The sequence below is a fragment of the Achroia grisella genome, unplaced genomic scaffold (assembly GCF_030625045.1).
Source record: "Achroia grisella isolate CSIRO2021 unplaced genomic scaffold, CSIRO_AGI_Agris_v1 utg770, whole genome shotgun sequence".
Taxonomy (NCBI): Eukaryota; Metazoa; Arthropoda; class Insecta; order Lepidoptera; family Pyralidae; genus Achroia; species Achroia grisella.
This window is the reverse complement of record NW_026713016.1, coordinates 3,787,898-3,805,550: the sequence shown is the minus strand read 5'-3', so window position 1 is coordinate 3,805,550 and position 17,653 is coordinate 3,787,898. Positions and strand designations below refer to the sequence as shown.

General features: G+C 29.6%; 3 protein-coding genes across 7 annotated transcripts; 1 reads left to right on the top strand and 2 right to left on the bottom strand.

The window, feature by feature from the left end:
* Positions 1 to 564: 564 nt before the first annotated feature.
* Positions 565 to 2,316, bottom strand: LOC131850543 (uncharacterized). Its single transcript, XM_059200795.1, has 2 exons — positions 2,139 to 2,316; positions 565 to 2,032 (listed from the first exon to the last, which is right to left on the bottom strand). The coding sequence occupies exons 1-2, from the start codon at positions 2,266 to 2,268 to the stop codon at positions 960 to 962; spliced, it is 1,203 nt and encodes a 400-aa protein (XP_059056778.1). The 5' UTR covers positions 2,269 to 2,316; the 3' UTR covers positions 565 to 959.
* A 62-nt stretch (positions 2,317 to 2,378) lies between these two features.
* Positions 2,379 to 11,138, top strand: LOC131850500 (uncharacterized). 5 transcript variants are annotated; one of them, XM_059200734.1, is made up of 8 exons: positions 2,379 to 2,519; positions 3,037 to 3,195; positions 5,706 to 5,802; positions 6,324 to 6,453; positions 7,692 to 7,776; positions 8,378 to 8,549; positions 8,626 to 8,817; positions 9,292 to 11,138. In XM_059200734.1, the coding sequence occupies exons 1-8, from the start codon at positions 2,415 to 2,417 to the stop codon at positions 11,112 to 11,114; spliced, it is 2,763 nt and encodes a 920-aa protein (XP_059056717.1). In that variant the 5' UTR covers positions 2,379 to 2,414; the 3' UTR covers positions 11,115 to 11,138. The 5 variants fall into 5 exon arrangements, with proteins under 5 accessions (XP_059056717.1, XP_059056718.1, XP_059056721.1 ...); XM_059200735.1 differs by lacking the exon at positions 3,037 to 3,195; XM_059200736.1 differs by lacking the exon at positions 2,379 to 2,519 and having other exon boundaries at positions 3,138 to 3,230.
* Positions 11,139 to 11,215: 77 nt separating this feature from the next.
* LOC131850577 (uncharacterized) lies at positions 11,216 to 17,054 on the bottom strand (the record flags this gene model as incomplete). The annotated part of the gene is made up of 9 exons (XM_059200861.1): positions 16,903 to 17,054; positions 15,893 to 16,048; positions 14,770 to 14,866; positions 14,089 to 14,221; positions 13,553 to 13,646; positions 13,002 to 13,170; positions 12,064 to 12,564; positions 11,653 to 11,946; positions 11,216 to 11,472 (listed from the first exon to the last, which is right to left on the bottom strand). Coding segments are annotated over exons 1-9 (1,815 nt in total), but the record flags the coding sequence as incomplete, so codon positions are not given.
* Between the last annotated feature and the right edge of the window lie 599 nt (positions 17,055 to 17,653).

The window sequence follows — 17,653 nt, the reverse complement described above, 5'->3', positions numbered from 1 at the left end:
CCTTTTACGAAACAACATAAAGGAAACCCATGTCACACACTAACCTTAGATGAGGATTCTGTGATAGCATATAATATTCATTTCACATTCGTATTATTAAACTGTAAGGCAGTTGACATTCTGGTGAACGTAATACTCCACTAGCTCATAAAATATTTAATATTCCAAATATTTCACTCGAAGGCAAGTTAGCATACAAAGACAAGGCTACTGCGCCGCTACGGTTTGATTAGTACTTATTCATTCATTGGTGCTATAGATAGATATAATTATATTTACCATGATCAACAGAAATTATTGAAATCTCTGCTTAAAAGAGCCTAACATCTGAAGATTTAAGTAATAACTACATTACCACAGATAATATAATATTGATATTACTAATCAATTTTAGGCTCACACGCAAATTATATACCTACCTTGGAATATCTACTTTGCTCAAATTTGTCTAATTCAGCCATTCTCCTATGTATTTAAACTAACTATCAGAATTAAACTAATATCTTAAACTATCTTAAACTAATATCCACTTATCACATATACTATGTGATAAGTGGATATACTGATGACCAATTGACTGTTCAAAAACACCATCTGTCCTTTGTTTCTTTCAAAATTTTCTTTCTAACAAAAAAGAATTGAAATATTAACAAAATTAATACTGAGGGAATTTATTTTGTGCTTACATTATATTGATAATTTTGATAAATTAGCAAATTTTATTGGAAAATAAAAATTCCAAAAATATCTAATAATAAAAACCATAATATGTGTGTGCATAAATCGCTCTAAATATTCCTACAGTTATAAATATTGTCAAAATGTAAAAAACAATGTAAGACATTTAATACTGATACACTAATAATAATAATGGTCACAGTTGAATATTTGACAACGTAACTCTAGTATATTAACATAATACTGAAAATTTTACTGGGAAAGTATTTAAAACAATGAATTTACAAAAGAAACAAGAATATAAATAGGATTAAAAAGCATCTTGCATCATGCAAATAATACATTAGAGGTTCTATATGATTTCTTAGCACTGATGAACAATAGCAATCCTTAATTGCCACATTACTGTAAAACTTTTTCAAATCTTTCTCTACTTCATTCACCAATTTATCTTGATTCACTTTGCTGATAACAAAGTGATCCCCATTCACAATATTTTTTGATGAATCAATATCATGTGGTCTCGCTGTCACAGGTTTATTTAAATAATAGTCGTAATATTCATTATTATACAATTTTGAGGATCCTTTATGTTCAGTATCTTCATAATACAAATCTTCATCTTTATATGGCCTGTTTTTATGCTTGTGTTTTGATTTATATTCATCTGTTTTGTCACCGTAATTATTGTCATAATATTCGTTAGGTGCGTTTGTTGATAATTCTACAAAATAAGTTTCATATGGCACATACACGGCTGGAAACATTGATAGTGGTAGCACAGTTCTCGTACATCGATGATAATTTGTGCTTGACGAAGTATGTGTACAAATTTTTTTAGTAATGCCTGTACATCTATAGCTGCATGTTGTAGAGGGATTATTCTTCATACAAGTGCATACCTTGCTAGACATAGACAAATGATGATGTCGAGCCAATGCAGGATTCGCAGTCATTTTAGGCAAACTTCTAAGTCCTAAATTTTTTTTAACTGCTTTTTTAACAGGGTCATTATTGTAGATTAGATTAATATCTTTTGTAGTTGTATCTGTTTGATTTCGTGTATCTGTAATGTCTCTGGTATAATTTGATGTTGTAGATATACATTCTACCGCTGGCCATTTCTGTTTTATATCTATAGTCGGTGTTGGCACACTTACGTTTGAGGTAATTTGAATAGGTGTATGTGAAAGATTCTTTTGATGAAAAAGCCTTTTTATAGACAACATTTCATCGGACAGCATTTTGTCAAAGATATTAGATTTAAGATTTGAGGTTTTCGTTTTCGTTAAATTCTGAATAATTTGAAAGAAAGGTTTTGTAATAAAAATATTCGAACCCCTTTCACGAACATCTGAGAAAGATAGTTTTATAAAATTTATGATTATCTAAAGGTAATAAGTGAAGTATAAATAAATATATCTATAGTTACTAGGATACTGATTTAATTAAAAAATTACCTTGAAAATTTATCTGCCCATTATTTATTACAATACTATTACTGTCGCCCTTTTTTTCTTCAAGTACAAAATTATTTATTACCTTAAGATTTATAAATAAAATTAGTAAAATGTGAAACAGTAAAACCATAACCAATAAATATCAAAAAATCCATTTTAGCTCACATCTGAATAATCGATTAAATTAACATGCAATACGTGATCTATAAGGCCACGTTATAATAATAAGTTGTCCGTCATTCGAGTTTTTCGTATACGTTTCATATTTATTTTATTATGGTAAAAGTGAAATTAATTGTATTCTTCATATATTTCAGTACCGTTGTATGCTGTGCCAGTTATTGTGAGATATGTTCCCAACATACACTTTGCAAATACACAGTATGTTTTAAGTTTATTACTTTATAATATTTTTATTCGCACCAGCTTATAATTTCTAATCATACCTGTAACTTCTAGTATTTTCGTTAAAATCAAAACCAGATTATTTTCACGTCTTGTGCTTAGCTTTTAAGATTTAGTTTTTGTATATCCGAATTGAAATACTACAGCAAAAACCGAGATAATAGGGAATATATATCCTTTAGGATATATATCATGTACATATACATCTCGAAACCAGTATTATTATACTCAAACAATTATTTCAATACATTATTTACTTTTATAATAGCTAACCTCATCACAATTTAATAATTAATTAAATTGTGATGAGGTTAGCTATTATAAAAGTTTTTAATTTTTGTAACACTGATACAAAATTTTTTTATATTACATTTATATATTATATATATATATATATATATACTTCTCGATCGCTAATTTGTCAATATCCAATGGACAGATTGAAATTATGTCCAATCATGCTGTTATAGAATATCGTGTTGCTATATTACAGATGTCTGGACCAAGTGCCTCTTGTAAACAATATGATGACACGGCTCTTCTTACTAAAAAAGATATTAATGAGATTGTCACTAAAATCAATGACCGGAGAAATTTTATTGCTCTCGGACTCTCGAAAGTTTTCCCCCAAGCAGTCAACATGAAAAAAATTGTTAGTTGGAACAAAAACAATATCGTATAGTAGCTGTATGTACCTACGAAATATTTACACAATCATTTATGTAGCCGTTCAAACTAGAAAATGAACTTATAAATACTATTCTCTAGGACATTATTTGTGTCTAAATTGATTTTATTGCTTAGTACATACCAATAACAGCTAGTGTAATAAATTTATTTCATTGTCAATTAATATTTATTTAACCAAAGTAGTTAGAAAATACAATTAGACGTTGACAACGAAAATTTTAATACTTTTTTTATTAAAACTGTTAGCTAATCTAATTTAATAATAACATAACTTAAAGCGTAACCATATTCTCTTATTAACATAGATTTAATATGTATGAAGTGGATTCGTAATACAATTTTATTAAGATTATAGGGATAATATAATGCTCAATGTAAAGAAATTATACAATTTCTATAAATAAATAGCTATGTTCTAAATAGAAAATATCTTTACGACAATAATATTTTTTTAATGGATTATATATTTTTTTCTATTTTACCATTGATTCAAAATGAAAAACAAAACATTATAACCTGTGAAAAGAATGTAGGTAGATGTTGATGTGGAAAAAAAGAATAATATCGCACATTAATGAACAAAGGGCGGGGGAAGATGACACACTAATAGTTACATAGTGTATTGGTAAGCTGTTATACACACCCTGTGACAAGATTTGTACCTGATATAAAGGTGATATTACAGGAAAAAAATTGGTGTTAAAAATGCGAAAGTTTGTAAGTATGTATGTTTGTTATTCTTTCACGCAAAATCTAGTGAACGGATTTTAATGAAACTTTACAGTAATATAGCTAATGCATATGAATAACATATAGGCTATATTTTATATTGAAATTTAACGCGGGTGAAACCGCTGACTCAGCTGGTATATATTTTATCACTGAATAATTTAATACTTCACAAGTATCTCTATAAAAATGATAATTATTATGATGTGAATTTTATTATTAAAATGCATCAAAATAATTATACGTTATTGTTGGTTTCCAATATTTTTATATTGTCGCCATGCGTTCAATAAACTGATTTCGACTATTGAAATAGTCATATTCTTTAAGAATATTATTTAAAATATAGGATAATGATGTGTCAATAATTAAAATTATTTAGAAGCATGTTAATAATATAATTCCATCATGATAATTACTACTTTATAGAGATATGTACCTATTTGTGAAATTATATACAATATATCACTTATTTGGTTACGTTAGTCATCTTACATTTAAGTACATTATCAAGTAATGGGATAACATACCACGTGACGGTACATACTAATAGCTGTTGGTTTATTCTCCAGGTCTATTTATAGGATATGTCATCTCAGACTGTGGAAACTATTTTAGTATCTTAAATCTTGAAGTCACAAGGGCTCTCTGTCGTAGAAGGAATTAATGAAGCGCCTATAAAACATTTTTTTATACGGTTTCCACTTAAATTCTACAGTTGTTTTTTAAAATCAAATAACATAATGGATGCAGATTTCCTTGTTCGCCATCGTTTAATTAAAATCGGTTCTTAATTAAATTCGTATGGTCTTTGATACTTATAAAATTGTGAGCATTTCCTTTATTAATTTTTTGTCTCTTTTATTCATTTCGTAAGTTATATTTATTTATAGCAATTAATTAAGTACTTCGATGAACATATCTTCGTTACATTCCTTAAAAATATCTATATAGAGAATACCTAGTGGTCTAGTAGTACGAGTAAATCTATATAATTATTTACATGGTATAACTTATTTGTATATTGGCCTAAATATTTAGATATATGTAATACTGTATATGAACTGTAAAGATTATAGACGCAAATATGTCTGTCCGTCTGTTATCTTTTCACGACTAACCAGATAAAGGATGAATATTGAAATTTAATAGAATAATATTTGATAAATCGAAGACGCCAATCCTCGTGATCCAGCCGTCAGTCTGAGGCTATCATTTATATCTAAAAAAACAAAGGGTAGTCGCAGATAATGGCTAGCTCTAAATATATGAGATCTGATTAGAATGTAAAATACCTATAAAATCTTTGTAATCCTGTTGCCTGCTCGGGAAATTATTCATAGATTATTCGGATTATATTGAGTGTTTTATGAAAGTTATATTTTTGTTTTGTCTTTTACTAAGTTGAACAATTTTATGCGGGTAATTTAGCCATTTAGCTATAATAATAAAAAGCTAATTCAATCAAAGATCTCTCGCTCTTTTAACTGACCTTACAGATAAGAGAAGAATCAATATTTTGGATTTAAATTTGCAGCCTTACTATTGACACTCTTAATAGCACAGAACCACTTATAATATCTCAATTAAAATCAATAACTGTAAAGATACCCTTTCTACGTAATTAGCCCTTGTTTTATTAAACGGAATATTAGCTATTGATCATTAAATTATTTAATTGGAAACACTTATTATATAGAAGACAAGCCTAAATTAGAATACGTAATTAATGACCTATTACAGATGTGGTCAGAAGAGTTAGCAACGTTCGCAGAACGTTGGGTAAATCAGTGCGATCAATCTTTTCGGCCCGATAAGGAGGATCAGTGTCGAGACTTGGGTAAGCCTTTTAATACCTCGTTCATTAGAATAATACAATATCTTATGCAAATTTACCACAATTTACAGTTTTTATTTTTTTGGATAGAGGAAAGTAGAGTTTTTGATTTTTTTATTTAAGTTAATCTACTACCTACTCATGCTACATTATTTATGATAAATGTATAATACCTAATTAGTAACAATTTCAAATCATGATTAGATATATATTAGTCTAAATAAATTTTATCTTCTCTAAGATCGTTATTCAGATAAAAAGTAGAGTAAGTTTCTAAAATGAAAACCAGTAAAAAATAGAGAATTTAAAAATGTTTTAAAATTGAACAATTCTTATTAACTATAATTTTATTATATATTACTAGGATTAATAAATAAGATGCTGCTCGACTTATCTATCTAATAATGACTTACCGTCACTGTTTATGTCTATTATATAAATATAATAATGATATCATTAACTTACTATATTAAAAATTTGTTAACATCATAACATTAAAATATTAAATAAAAAGTGTATTCCAGTGAACTCTAGTGTCGGTCAGAATATAGCCAGCATATTAGATCCGTCACCGGATTTCAAAGTCAAAAGTTTTGTGGACATTTGGTCTATGCCAATGTTAGAATACTTCGGAAGCGTTGCATATTACAATCAGTAAGTGAGTACGTTATGTAGCTATTTTATCGTGTATCTACAGAACTTGATCTGTTTCTACAAAAAACTAGTTCTGTCGGTAGATCGTAGAGTGCTCAATTAATAAAGTATCTACAATGGAGGAGTAAACTAACAATCAAGTACATAAGACTATAACACATAGTAGATACTCATATGGAATGCGAATTTCATTTACCTAATTATATTATTTTTAAAGTCTGTCACAAAATTATCGTTTGCAATAGATGGGTATGTCAGAATTAAAATATGTAACTTTATGTAGACACTACCACACGGCCTTAATCTTACGGTCTGTGTGGGTTCCGGTGTCATTAAATAGAGTTTCTTCGTTTATTTCACGGGTTCCAAGGTCATTTTAATGAATGCTTCAGTAAATACTAACTTTGTAACAAATAATGGATTGTCCTCAATTTGATTTGTTTGTGGGTGGATTGAGGTTTAACAACTGAATAATACTATTTCTGCATTGCCTTACTTAATTATTCTATACAATCGTTATTCATTTTATTAAACTTTTTCTACTAGCTTTAAGGTACTCACTTTTTGTAACTTTTATTATTCATAATATTGTAATTCTAAATTATAGAACTATTTTTAAGATTAATTTTTAATCGAAGCTATGTACTACCAGATCTCACATGTAAGTTAAATTAGCAAAACATCTGTAGAATTTAAGTGGAAATCGTAAGTTAGTTCTTAATATTAATCAGTTTTTTGTAATAATAAACCTTATGTAATTTATACTTTCAAAATATAATAAATATTACTATATATATAAAAGCAGAACTCATAAAAAACAAAAATATTTCCACTTTGAAAGTAAATTTTATTAATACGTAGACATGGGGACTTATATACTATAGCCAGATATTGATTCGCTGAAGTTTTCGTCACATCTCGTATCTATTTATGTCTCTGAAAGCTATTGGTAGGCAGCTTATCACAGAAGCTATCTACAGGACAGTCAATAAAAGACCCAAGTCTAGGACAATTGTAGTATACCTCAACCTCGCTCTTATCGCTGTATACAAAGTCTCAGCAGTCACACCATATTTCTTGAATAAGAAAATGAATCCCCAGATAATCGGGCTAAAGTTAAGAGCACTTAACGTGAAATTTATTGGCTTGTTGTTTTCTATAGGTCTCTAAATAAACATAGAATAGATAGAACAAGAAGGATGTTTTTAACTTGTTAATTAATATTGTTATATTTGCAGAACACGGAACCATAAGACATACTATTTTACACAACTAATCTGGGCTGATACGGATATGGTAGGATGTGGCAGAGCTAGATTTTATGTACGTACCTACCTATTTGTTATACTTTCTATATTATTACATTCTTCGATGTAACAACGTAGTGTTTCCCTCAAAACAACATATACGGCGATGGTAACTGTCACCACCACCGCCACATCTAGTGTGACGACTTTTTAATACCTCACTTTCGGAAGTGGATCATTGCTTGCGTTCAAGCAAAATAAGTGAAGGTAGCTTCTTAGCAGCAACACTAGGTGTGACTGAAATACTGCAAATTGCTTTAGATTTATAGAACGTTCACCTAAGATATTACAAGTATGGAAAATCAAAACTATATTTATTTTTAGTAATAAAATGTACAAATAAATAAAAAATATAAATATATAATGTACCTATGTAGAGATCATACCACATTAATTTACCATGCACAACCGCATTGTGGAATCATCATAAAGCACTGGTATTTCCGAACCGGTACGATATTGAAACCTTCAAGAGAAGGGCTTTTTCCTCCTTAAAAGGTCTGCTATTCCTGACATTCCCAAGCGTTGTCTGGCTTATAGCTCCTATCATCAGATGTGCGTAAGCTCATTTGCCTTCTATATAGCTATAAAAAAATATTTATATTTCGTTATTTCAGCATCATAAACAAAAAACAATGCTCGAAAGATTAGTATGTAATTTCGCACCAAAAGGAAATATCCATGGCAGGCCAATTTATAACATAGGATACCCAGCTACACAATGCCCAGTTAATACTAGACCAGACAATAAATTTAAAGGTCTATGTAAACGGCAGATACAAGAAAACGGTGAGTTATATTTTGCCAATATCTATTATGCTTGGATATTAAAATCAAACAAGTTAACTAAATGATTTGCTTACAGAGAGAAAATTAACACCGTCATCATACCGCCCGCGGGTGAGCAGTTTACTTAGGATCGTTAATTTGTCAAATACCTCAGTTAAGCAAGAAATAGATCCTGTTCGTAATCATTGGAAACATCTAAAATTGAATATTAATAAAACTATTGAACAGAGGCATCAGAAGACGAGGCACGTCTTCAATAATACTAATGGTATTGAAACATTTGATACTTAATATTTCTTAGGGATTACATTATAAATATATAGGATGAAAGTTAAATATATTTGTCAGTTCAGTTGACCAATATGGAATTATTTTCTAAAGTGTTGTAACACAATACAATTTAATATTATATATCAAGATATTAGATATATGTATATATCTATTCGACACTTTTGACTCCTATGCATATTCTCCTATAGTTTTAAAAATATAATCATTCTCGCTGTCTTCAATTATTAAGTTTAAGTAAGTTTAACGTTTAGGAGCAACATCTACTCAAATACGCGACGACAATAATAATAATAATCTTCTGGATTATTATTATTATAGTATAATTGAGACACATAATATATATTGAGACACAATTGTTTTAATTCATTGTTATCTTTTTGAAATTAATGTTTTAGTTATTTTGTTTAATATACAGATAAATTACAATATTAGGTCATGTCCCTACTTTCAGGATCAAAAAAACTTGTTCATCACAGTAACTGGAAAAATTATATGATTAATACTCGGCGTCCGGATGAACAGAATTATCCTCAAGAATATGGACATTCACATGTTCATCACAGCTACAATGCACACAAAAATGTTTACACTCTATTTCATCAAAGACCTACTGAAGTAAATATCAGGAGATTCGATTACTCCACAGATACTTTTAATTCATACACACATCAAGGTTACAGGAAATATAATAAAAATGATTGCACACGAAAAATGAAGTATCCTAAAAATATTTTTTCAATACGCCAAAACATTTACGGTAAATGTACACGGAAAAATGTAAATAGCGAATGTTTACAACCTACAGAATCATGTGAAGCAACCAAAAGTACTTATTGTACTAATAACAATGTCTTTCGTCAAGAATTATGTTCTTGCACAACACCAGTAGCAATTACAAATGTAGTTTGTTCTAGTAGTAGTACTTGTTCAAATTTTCGAAGACAAGAAGCTGTTACTGCGGTAAGTACAAGGCCTGCTGAATTACATTACTATGATTTATTGCCAAAAACTGGCGTTCCTAGTGGCAACATTATTGATGATAACATTTCTTTAAGTCCTTTAAGGAATTTAATGTCTACTAGTGCTAAAAGATTCAAAACGACTCATAAACAGCATCGACAAAAACAAATGTCAAATATTTATGTTCAAAGTTCAAACAATGATCATGACTATTTCTCTTATAACCCTTTTGATTTACATGTAAGAAAAAAACGTGGTGATGAAAAATTTAAGCCTTTTTGGCAAGTGAGTGAATTTAATCCTAAAATATCTGCTCATTTAAAATCAATCAAATATACAACGTTAAGAAATAAAAATAAAAAAGCAACGAAAAAAAACACAAAAAATACAAGTAATCCTACAAGTACGGAACCCATAACTATTAAAATCAAAGATACTAGCAACCTTAATGTAACCTTCCGAATCCATAATCAATATCCTATAACAGAGAAATATTTGTCATTTGATGAATTAATGCATTTAAGAAAAATGGGTATTACAGACATAGAGACTGATTCACGACGTAAAGCTAATGATGCCTTAAGAAACACTAATGCAGATACAAGTACAACAGAAATTACTGCTAATACTCCTTTTGTAAGAAAAAAACATTGTACCCGCAAATTAACATGTACTTGGACGGCATCCAGCCCCACTGGAGCTGATGGATCTGTAATTGCAGGAGGTAACATAGACCGTGGTTCACGTACACCGCCTGGTTATGTTGACGGATGTACTCGTACTTCTACATGTACCAGAGATTTTATGGGCAGGAATAAAATTGCAACAGTTTCTGAGGAAAGCTTAGGAGAACCCACTCCAGACAATGAAGATTATTGTGAAAGAAAATCTCTTAATATTCGAAAAAGAAATACTAATTTGAAACAAAATGCACCTTTTTCTTCAAAGCGTCCAAGGTTCAATAATGAAGACACTCGAGTTTTGCTTTACTCACAAACCTTAACAACAACCAATTCTCAGGCCAATTGTATTTGTTATAAAGACAACTTTAGGAGAAAGAGAGATGGAACTAATAATCAGTTAAGGGCGGATATTGCTAATAATGTTTTAGCACCGAAAAGTTTATCAAGTGCATTGTCATATGGAGATTTATATTTCTTAGTTTTACACAAAATTATAGGCAACTGGAAAAGCAAAACATATTCTGATAAAATTAATGAATGTTTGTGTAATTTCTGCGTAACGTTGAGGAGTAATATTGTATTAATATTTTTGTTATTTATATGTAACGTGTATTACATATTTATTTTATAAACTTTGTAAAAAGTACATATTTAAAGACGATAATTTTTAATAATAAATATACCTTATCTAATAATAGTTTTTATTAATACAATGATATAATAAATTACAAATAATTCAAAAGATTTTTTCAAGCATACACTTCCAGAGCAGTGAAATCTTTCATTAAGTTTCAATATTTTTAAGTCTTGTGCAATTTTTTCTAATAATATATTATATCTAATAACAAAGTAATCTCTGTTGTTTATTAAATCCAACTCTTTTGTATTCCTTAGTTTTCTCAAAGGTACATCGTTTTTGTTATGATGTATTTTACGGTTGTTTTTACCATTTTCAAAGTAAATTTGACGCTTATTTCTTATCACAAAATCTGAAATAACAAATTTTTATTCAGAAACATCTTTTTTATTCTCTTATACTTGTACAATAATAAACACTATTGTAAAGATAAATGAAAACTGTAACTATTTATTTTTTTAAGATAAAGTACATTTTGTGAAACAAAGATTATTTCATAAAATCTGTCATCAAAAAATTGGTGGTGTCCTACTTTCAGGTGCAGACTCGAATTCAATTATATCTTCCAAAAAATCTTTTGTGGATTTTTGTCGCTTCAAATCTTCAATTTCCAAAGCTATATCAGATATTGGAAGTTCTGAAATATCATCGTATATTTGAGTTGTTTCAGAACTTATTTCTTCGGATTCATCTTCAGGAAAAAAGTAATGTCCACTAAAGTCATTATTCAGTTTTACTTCAGGAAGCTCAGCCCGTATCTTTACGGGACTCATATGAGATTCTGGTTGTATAATTTCTAATCTGCCTTCTGTTGTTGAAATTTTATCTATGACCATAAAAAAAGGTTGAATATTATAATATGAGCATCGTATACATATATTTCGACTAGTCAAATCAAATACAAATAGATATATGAAAATGTCAAACAAATTTTTGAACCTACCACCATTTCTAAATATTACAGCTTCCACTAAATCAATAAGTAAAGTAGAATTAATATTGTCGCTTTCAGTTGGTTTTACTGTAGTGGCTACTTCTTTTGTGCTATAAAGCTGATTTACTAATGCTGCTACACTCATGTCAGTATATGTGTTAGGGATATCAGACACTTGTGTTGAACCACTTAAAATGAGCTCCTTGAATATTGGATCTTTACCGAGCTTTTTTTTTATTAACTCTAATAAGTTATCAACAGCTACTAAGACTTTACAAGAACTGCTATTATCAACATTTAATGTAGTCGTAAGTTTAGGTGTTTCTAAAAATCGTGAGAAATAATTATATGGAGTAAAATAATCATAGTCTTCAGTTAAGTCTGTGGTTGTTCTGTTTATTTTTGTATAGTCTGATAAATTTTGGCGGTGTGTATTAGCTTTATTGAATTTCTGTGCTATATCAGTCATATTCTTGGAAACATTTTCTGTCTCTTTCTGGTTAGGAGTAGCTAAAACAGGAAAATTAATAATAATTCTATTGGCTTATAATTTCTATAAAAGAAATAGAAATTATATACAATATAAAATAATTATTTCTACTTTAGTACTTTGGCTTAACATATTTAATAATATATTGTTACAGGCACGAATACTTAAATAAATTACTTCATAAAAGTACCATGATTATTCCATCATATTGAAATAGAAAATTTATACACAGCTCAGCATTCTGAGTAGTAATCTACAATAAGAAGCTCGACATTTTTCCAGAATCATACGTGACTCGTTTTATAAGTAACTAACTTAGAGATAATCTTTGCTTCCAAATGACTGGATAAAGAAAAAATAATAATCAATAAAGGACTTTCTGGAATTACTTCTGGTTATAGAAATAGTAGTTTGGTGTAAATTTCTAAGCTCAACATACATTATCCTTAAAACTTACAACATAAAGCTTCATATTTGGTATCGCAGACGGAATCATATAAACATCTTGAACAAGCCGGTCCTACATTATAAACAGTCTTATATAAAAGATTCCCACTTGGTGAAAAATTGCATACTAATCTATTTATGGTTTTATTCATAATTTTATTTTTGTCATTTATGATTTGCTGTAATGATAAAAGTGTTATTTTATTATTTATTGAGTGTTATTTATTGATATTATTATATTGAATTCCTATGCTAATCCATGGCTAAGTTTAATACTTTATTTTAAAAAGACATGTCCTGTGTAAAACAATACACAAAGTATATACATTTATCTCCTCCCATTTGAACTACCATAAAAGTGAAAATTGTACTGCCAACTGAAAACAAAAAACTAAAAAGCTTATTGCCATATTGTAGATAAACCTAAGAACAGTAACTTAGAAACTCTTAAGTTGTGTACCTATAGGTGCCTAAAACATTAGTGCTATTACATATTTCGATAGTAGAGTTATTATAGGGCCGATTAAAAAAATGTCTAAATTGATAACTTTTAAAACTTACTTTATATTTAACGCTGCCGCAACCAACATGACTGGATTCAGCCCAAACCAGTTGCGTGAAATAATCGTAATGCGATAATCCCGTCTCTGATGATCTAAAATTTAGTGATTTAAATATTTGGTTAGATAAGTTAGATAATTTCAAAAAACTAATATTTATTATGTAGAACTGGAATTACAAACAAGCCAGTCCACCAGATTCATTCAGGCATTCATTGAATATAATTATAAACATAAATAGCACAACTCACATTATGTAGCACTGTGACACTCTCAAGCGTTGCCATTCTTCGTATCTTGTCATTTTACTGTCCATGTAATCTTAATATCGAAATCGAATCCGAAACTCATCAAACCGACTACTTTTATTTAAAAGAACACGCACAATGTACAATAATATAAAAAATATATACTAAGTAAATACATACCACTACATTGTTCAGTAAACAATTCTCATTAGTATATTTCTTATATTTTATTCTTGAATAATGAGTAAACACAACTATGCATAAATGCTATAGCATTATTTCCACTTACGGAATATAACGAGATATTATTGAAGCATTGGTGTGCAATAACTCCATATACCACACATCAACCAATGATACAGGCCATAGTCCTGGTGCATCACCGTGTACCGTCGCAATGTTCTGGCCCACTAACACGTTTTCTAATGTCAAAAAATTATCTTTAATATTCGTACTAATATTGTTAAGATACTTGAAAAGATTGGATGTTTGATAGTCACCCGCCTCTGAACAAAATTAATAAAATTTGTTGCCTATTGGATTAAATATAGATCAATATATAGAATAATTTGTATTCTAAGTCAGAAAATTCAGCCAAGAAATACATTATTGTATTATTTACTTTATATTAAGGATATATGATTTTTATTTATAAATAATTGAAAAAAGTTGGGGGTAAAAAAACTAAGTAGGTACATAGTACTTGTAATAAATGCTACAAAATCACACGATTGTCATCACTCACATAACATTTAAAAAAAGGCTTACAAACCTAACCACCTTTATACCTATTATACTCAGCAAAGAACTTTCTTGGATCATAGGAATATTGTGCTGGGTTTCTCACGAGTGTATAACATCGCTACACATCTTTAAAAGTGGTAACTTTTCCAAAATCGCTCTGAATAAGTTACCACCTTTAAAGATTTTTGACACGTTTATGAATAAAAAAGTGTAAGCCAAAACCTACCTAAATCTCGACAGGGATCCAAAATATCAGAGGAATTTTGTAAGACACATTGATCTGCCCATCTCTGTGCTGATGTTTCCAAAGCATCGCTCCATTCCTATTTTTCAATGCGACTATAAGTAGTTAATTTTAAACTTTCGTGTTTAATATACATTATTTAAATTATTAACCGGGTCTTAACACGAATAATTTTATGACAAATAAAGGTATTTATCTCTCTCGACGTTTCGACTAGGTTGCACTAGCCGTGGTCACGAGCTTTCTGGAGTAACAGCGATGTCAATGTAGATAGGTGACAGCAGTTTTTTCTTCATCTACCGTCACTAGATTGTTTAACGAAAGTTCGCGACACAGCACTCACGGTATCCGTACACTTATTGACTATTGATGCTATTGAATTGGCTTTATTTGCCATAAAATTATTCGTGTTAAGACCCGGTTAATAATTTAAATAATGCGACTATAAGTAGATGACATACAATGGACATGTAAATCTCTAAAAATATGTACGAGTATATCAGGAGATTTGATATAAGGTTTTATTTAATTAGTGGATAAGTATCCTTGTTTTGTTACTTTAGCCCCATAGTATTTTCACTCCTTACCACGTCACCATAACGAGCGTTAAATAATATAATGTAGGTACCTATATCTAACACAAATTTCGTTATTTATTTTAAGATAACTTTTCCACAAAGTGCAATGAATCGCATCTTATTTACATTTTATTTTCTTTTCATTACTGAAGCTATTATTCTTAAAGACGTTTAATATTAGCCAACACTGTTTGATGTTGACAAATCTGATGAAACTTCTTAAGAAAAATTTAAATGTAAATTGTCTCCCAACATTTTAAAAAGAATAACAAACGTTCATTGTTTAGTATCTCTTAAGATATACACACAATGATATACTTACTTAATCTTTGTTCACGTAGGTTTGGTTTGTATTACGGCTGCTATGAGGAATTAGTATGATTCATTACGAATTAACCATAATGGTTTCCATGGATGACCGAATTAACTTCAGCCTGTTATTAAATCGGTGGACTGATAAGTCCATTAATAAAAAATAATTAGATATATTACTTTCAAACATATTATTAAACATTTGTGAACGTTACCAATTTCATCATATTTTCCGAAGACGGAAACGAGCTTATATTACCAGAAGCTACTTTATTCCGTCGAGAATTTATTTTGTTTAAAATTGCTTTTTTGTCTTCATCTGTATTAGTAGTTTTCTCATACCCAGTACAATGGTCAGCAAGAATCTGTGCCTGAAATAAAATAAAAAAATGTGTAAAAATTTCAGACTTTTATTGATCAAGTATCGGTGCAGGAGGTTTTAAAACTATTATAGTTTACATAGTTTCAATTTTGAGAAAGTAGTTCAGTCTTTTAGATATACTATATTACTTGAATATTACATTCTCTAATTGTCTTTTAAAAAAATGTCTAGTAAAATGTTAATGTGCCTCTTCCTCAATCATTATGATAGGTATATAATTGAGTAGCAACTAGATCTGCAGTATGATTAAATACTCTAGACAGATGTAAACACGATGCAAATATATATACAAAAAGAAAAACAAAGTGCACCGTCCAGTAGTTATGTTAATATAGTTACTCAGAGATATTATTCGTTTTCATGGTTAAATAGGTAAATAGGAATAATGTAGGTATGTAAGTCGTGGGCGACATGGGACACCGCCTACGGCCTTGCGGTCCGAGGAGCCACGTGCCTCTAAATGCCTCTAAAATTTAAGCTGCATTTCTTAAAAGCCAACACGAAAATAGACTTTACTCATAAAACGATATCTCCATGTTATATTTCGCAATTGGAAATTAATCATACACTTTTAAAGTTTATGATTAATTGTCTATGTAGATATACGTACAGCATCTTCTGAATAAAGGTTCCCAAAATCAACAGAATAATTTTTTTTTAATATAACTGCCGTTATATCTAGCTTTGGGAAATTAATCCGATTAAGTAAAAGTCTATGGCATGTAAATTTTGTCTTTAAAAATATAAAACGAATACGTATCAAATACCTACGTACCTATCTACATCTAAATACAATTTGTTTAGGTACATATCTACTAAGTATTTAAAACTAAACAAATGTACCTGAATTTGACATAAGGAGTGTTGTTTATTAGTACGGACATTTTGACTAAAAGTTAAAGAACTAACATTTAGTAATAATAACAAAATTAAAACTGTTGGAAATAAAACAGACATATTTTTATTTTTTAGACATTTAAAGAAATATCAATAAGTGTAAGATAATTATGAATATAAATAAGTACAAAATCGAGTTGGTCTTGATAAAAGTAAACTAGGGAATATAGAACTAGATGTAGGTACGAGTACCTACCAAATAACATGAGTGTTTTAAAACGACTACAATATTCGATTGGAAATTAGGACTTCAATAAAATATATATGTAGGTATTATATAATGTAGGTACCTAGTATTCATATATTATATTAGGCCGCGGAGAGTCGCGGAGGTCCACGTGAACAAGCCTCTACTCAAGGTATCGCGTGGGAGAAACTCTTCCCAGTTTCCACACCTCCCCACAAAATACAGAGTGTTGTACTTGAGGACCCCAACTACTGTACTGTACTGTTACTCTATAGCCAAGACGGGCCATCGCACTGGGATTAGGTGGCCTAAGTTTTTGGCAAAAGGTAACAAGAGCTCTGTAAAAGCTATTACCTGTTGAGTAGATTACACCAGCCCCAATATTTCCCAAACCGTAATTTCCCGTGAATGCCTACAAACATGAGGGAAATGGCAATTGCCGAAGCCAACGCCAACGCACCAAATGTGTGGTTGGCAACCACTATGCAAAATGAAAAAAAATATAAGTAT

What these genes read in the sequence shown, in the direction of transcription:
- LOC131850543 (XM_059200795.1), bottom strand. Translation starts at nt 2,268, where the DNA reads ATGGTTTTACTGTTTCACATTTTACTAATTTTATTTATAAATCTTAAG. An exon ending in TGGGCAGATAAATTTTCAAG is followed by an intron (nt 2,033 to 2,138) that starts GTAATTTTTTAA and finishes TATCTTTCTCAG; the next exon opens with ATGTTCGTGAAAGGGGTTCG.
- LOC131850500 (XM_059200734.1), top strand. Translation starts at nt 2,415, where the DNA reads ATGGTAAAAGTGAAATTAATTGTATTCTTCATATATTTCAGTACCGTT. An exon ending in ATACACTTTGCAAATACACA is followed by an intron (nt 2,520 to 3,036) that starts GTATGTTTTAAG and finishes GCTATATTACAG; the next exon opens with ATGTCTGGACCAAGTGCCTC. An exon ending in ACGGCAGATACAAGAAAACG is followed by an intron (nt 8,550 to 8,625) that starts GTGAGTTATATT and finishes ATTTGCTTACAG; the next exon opens with AGAGAAAATTAACACCGTCA.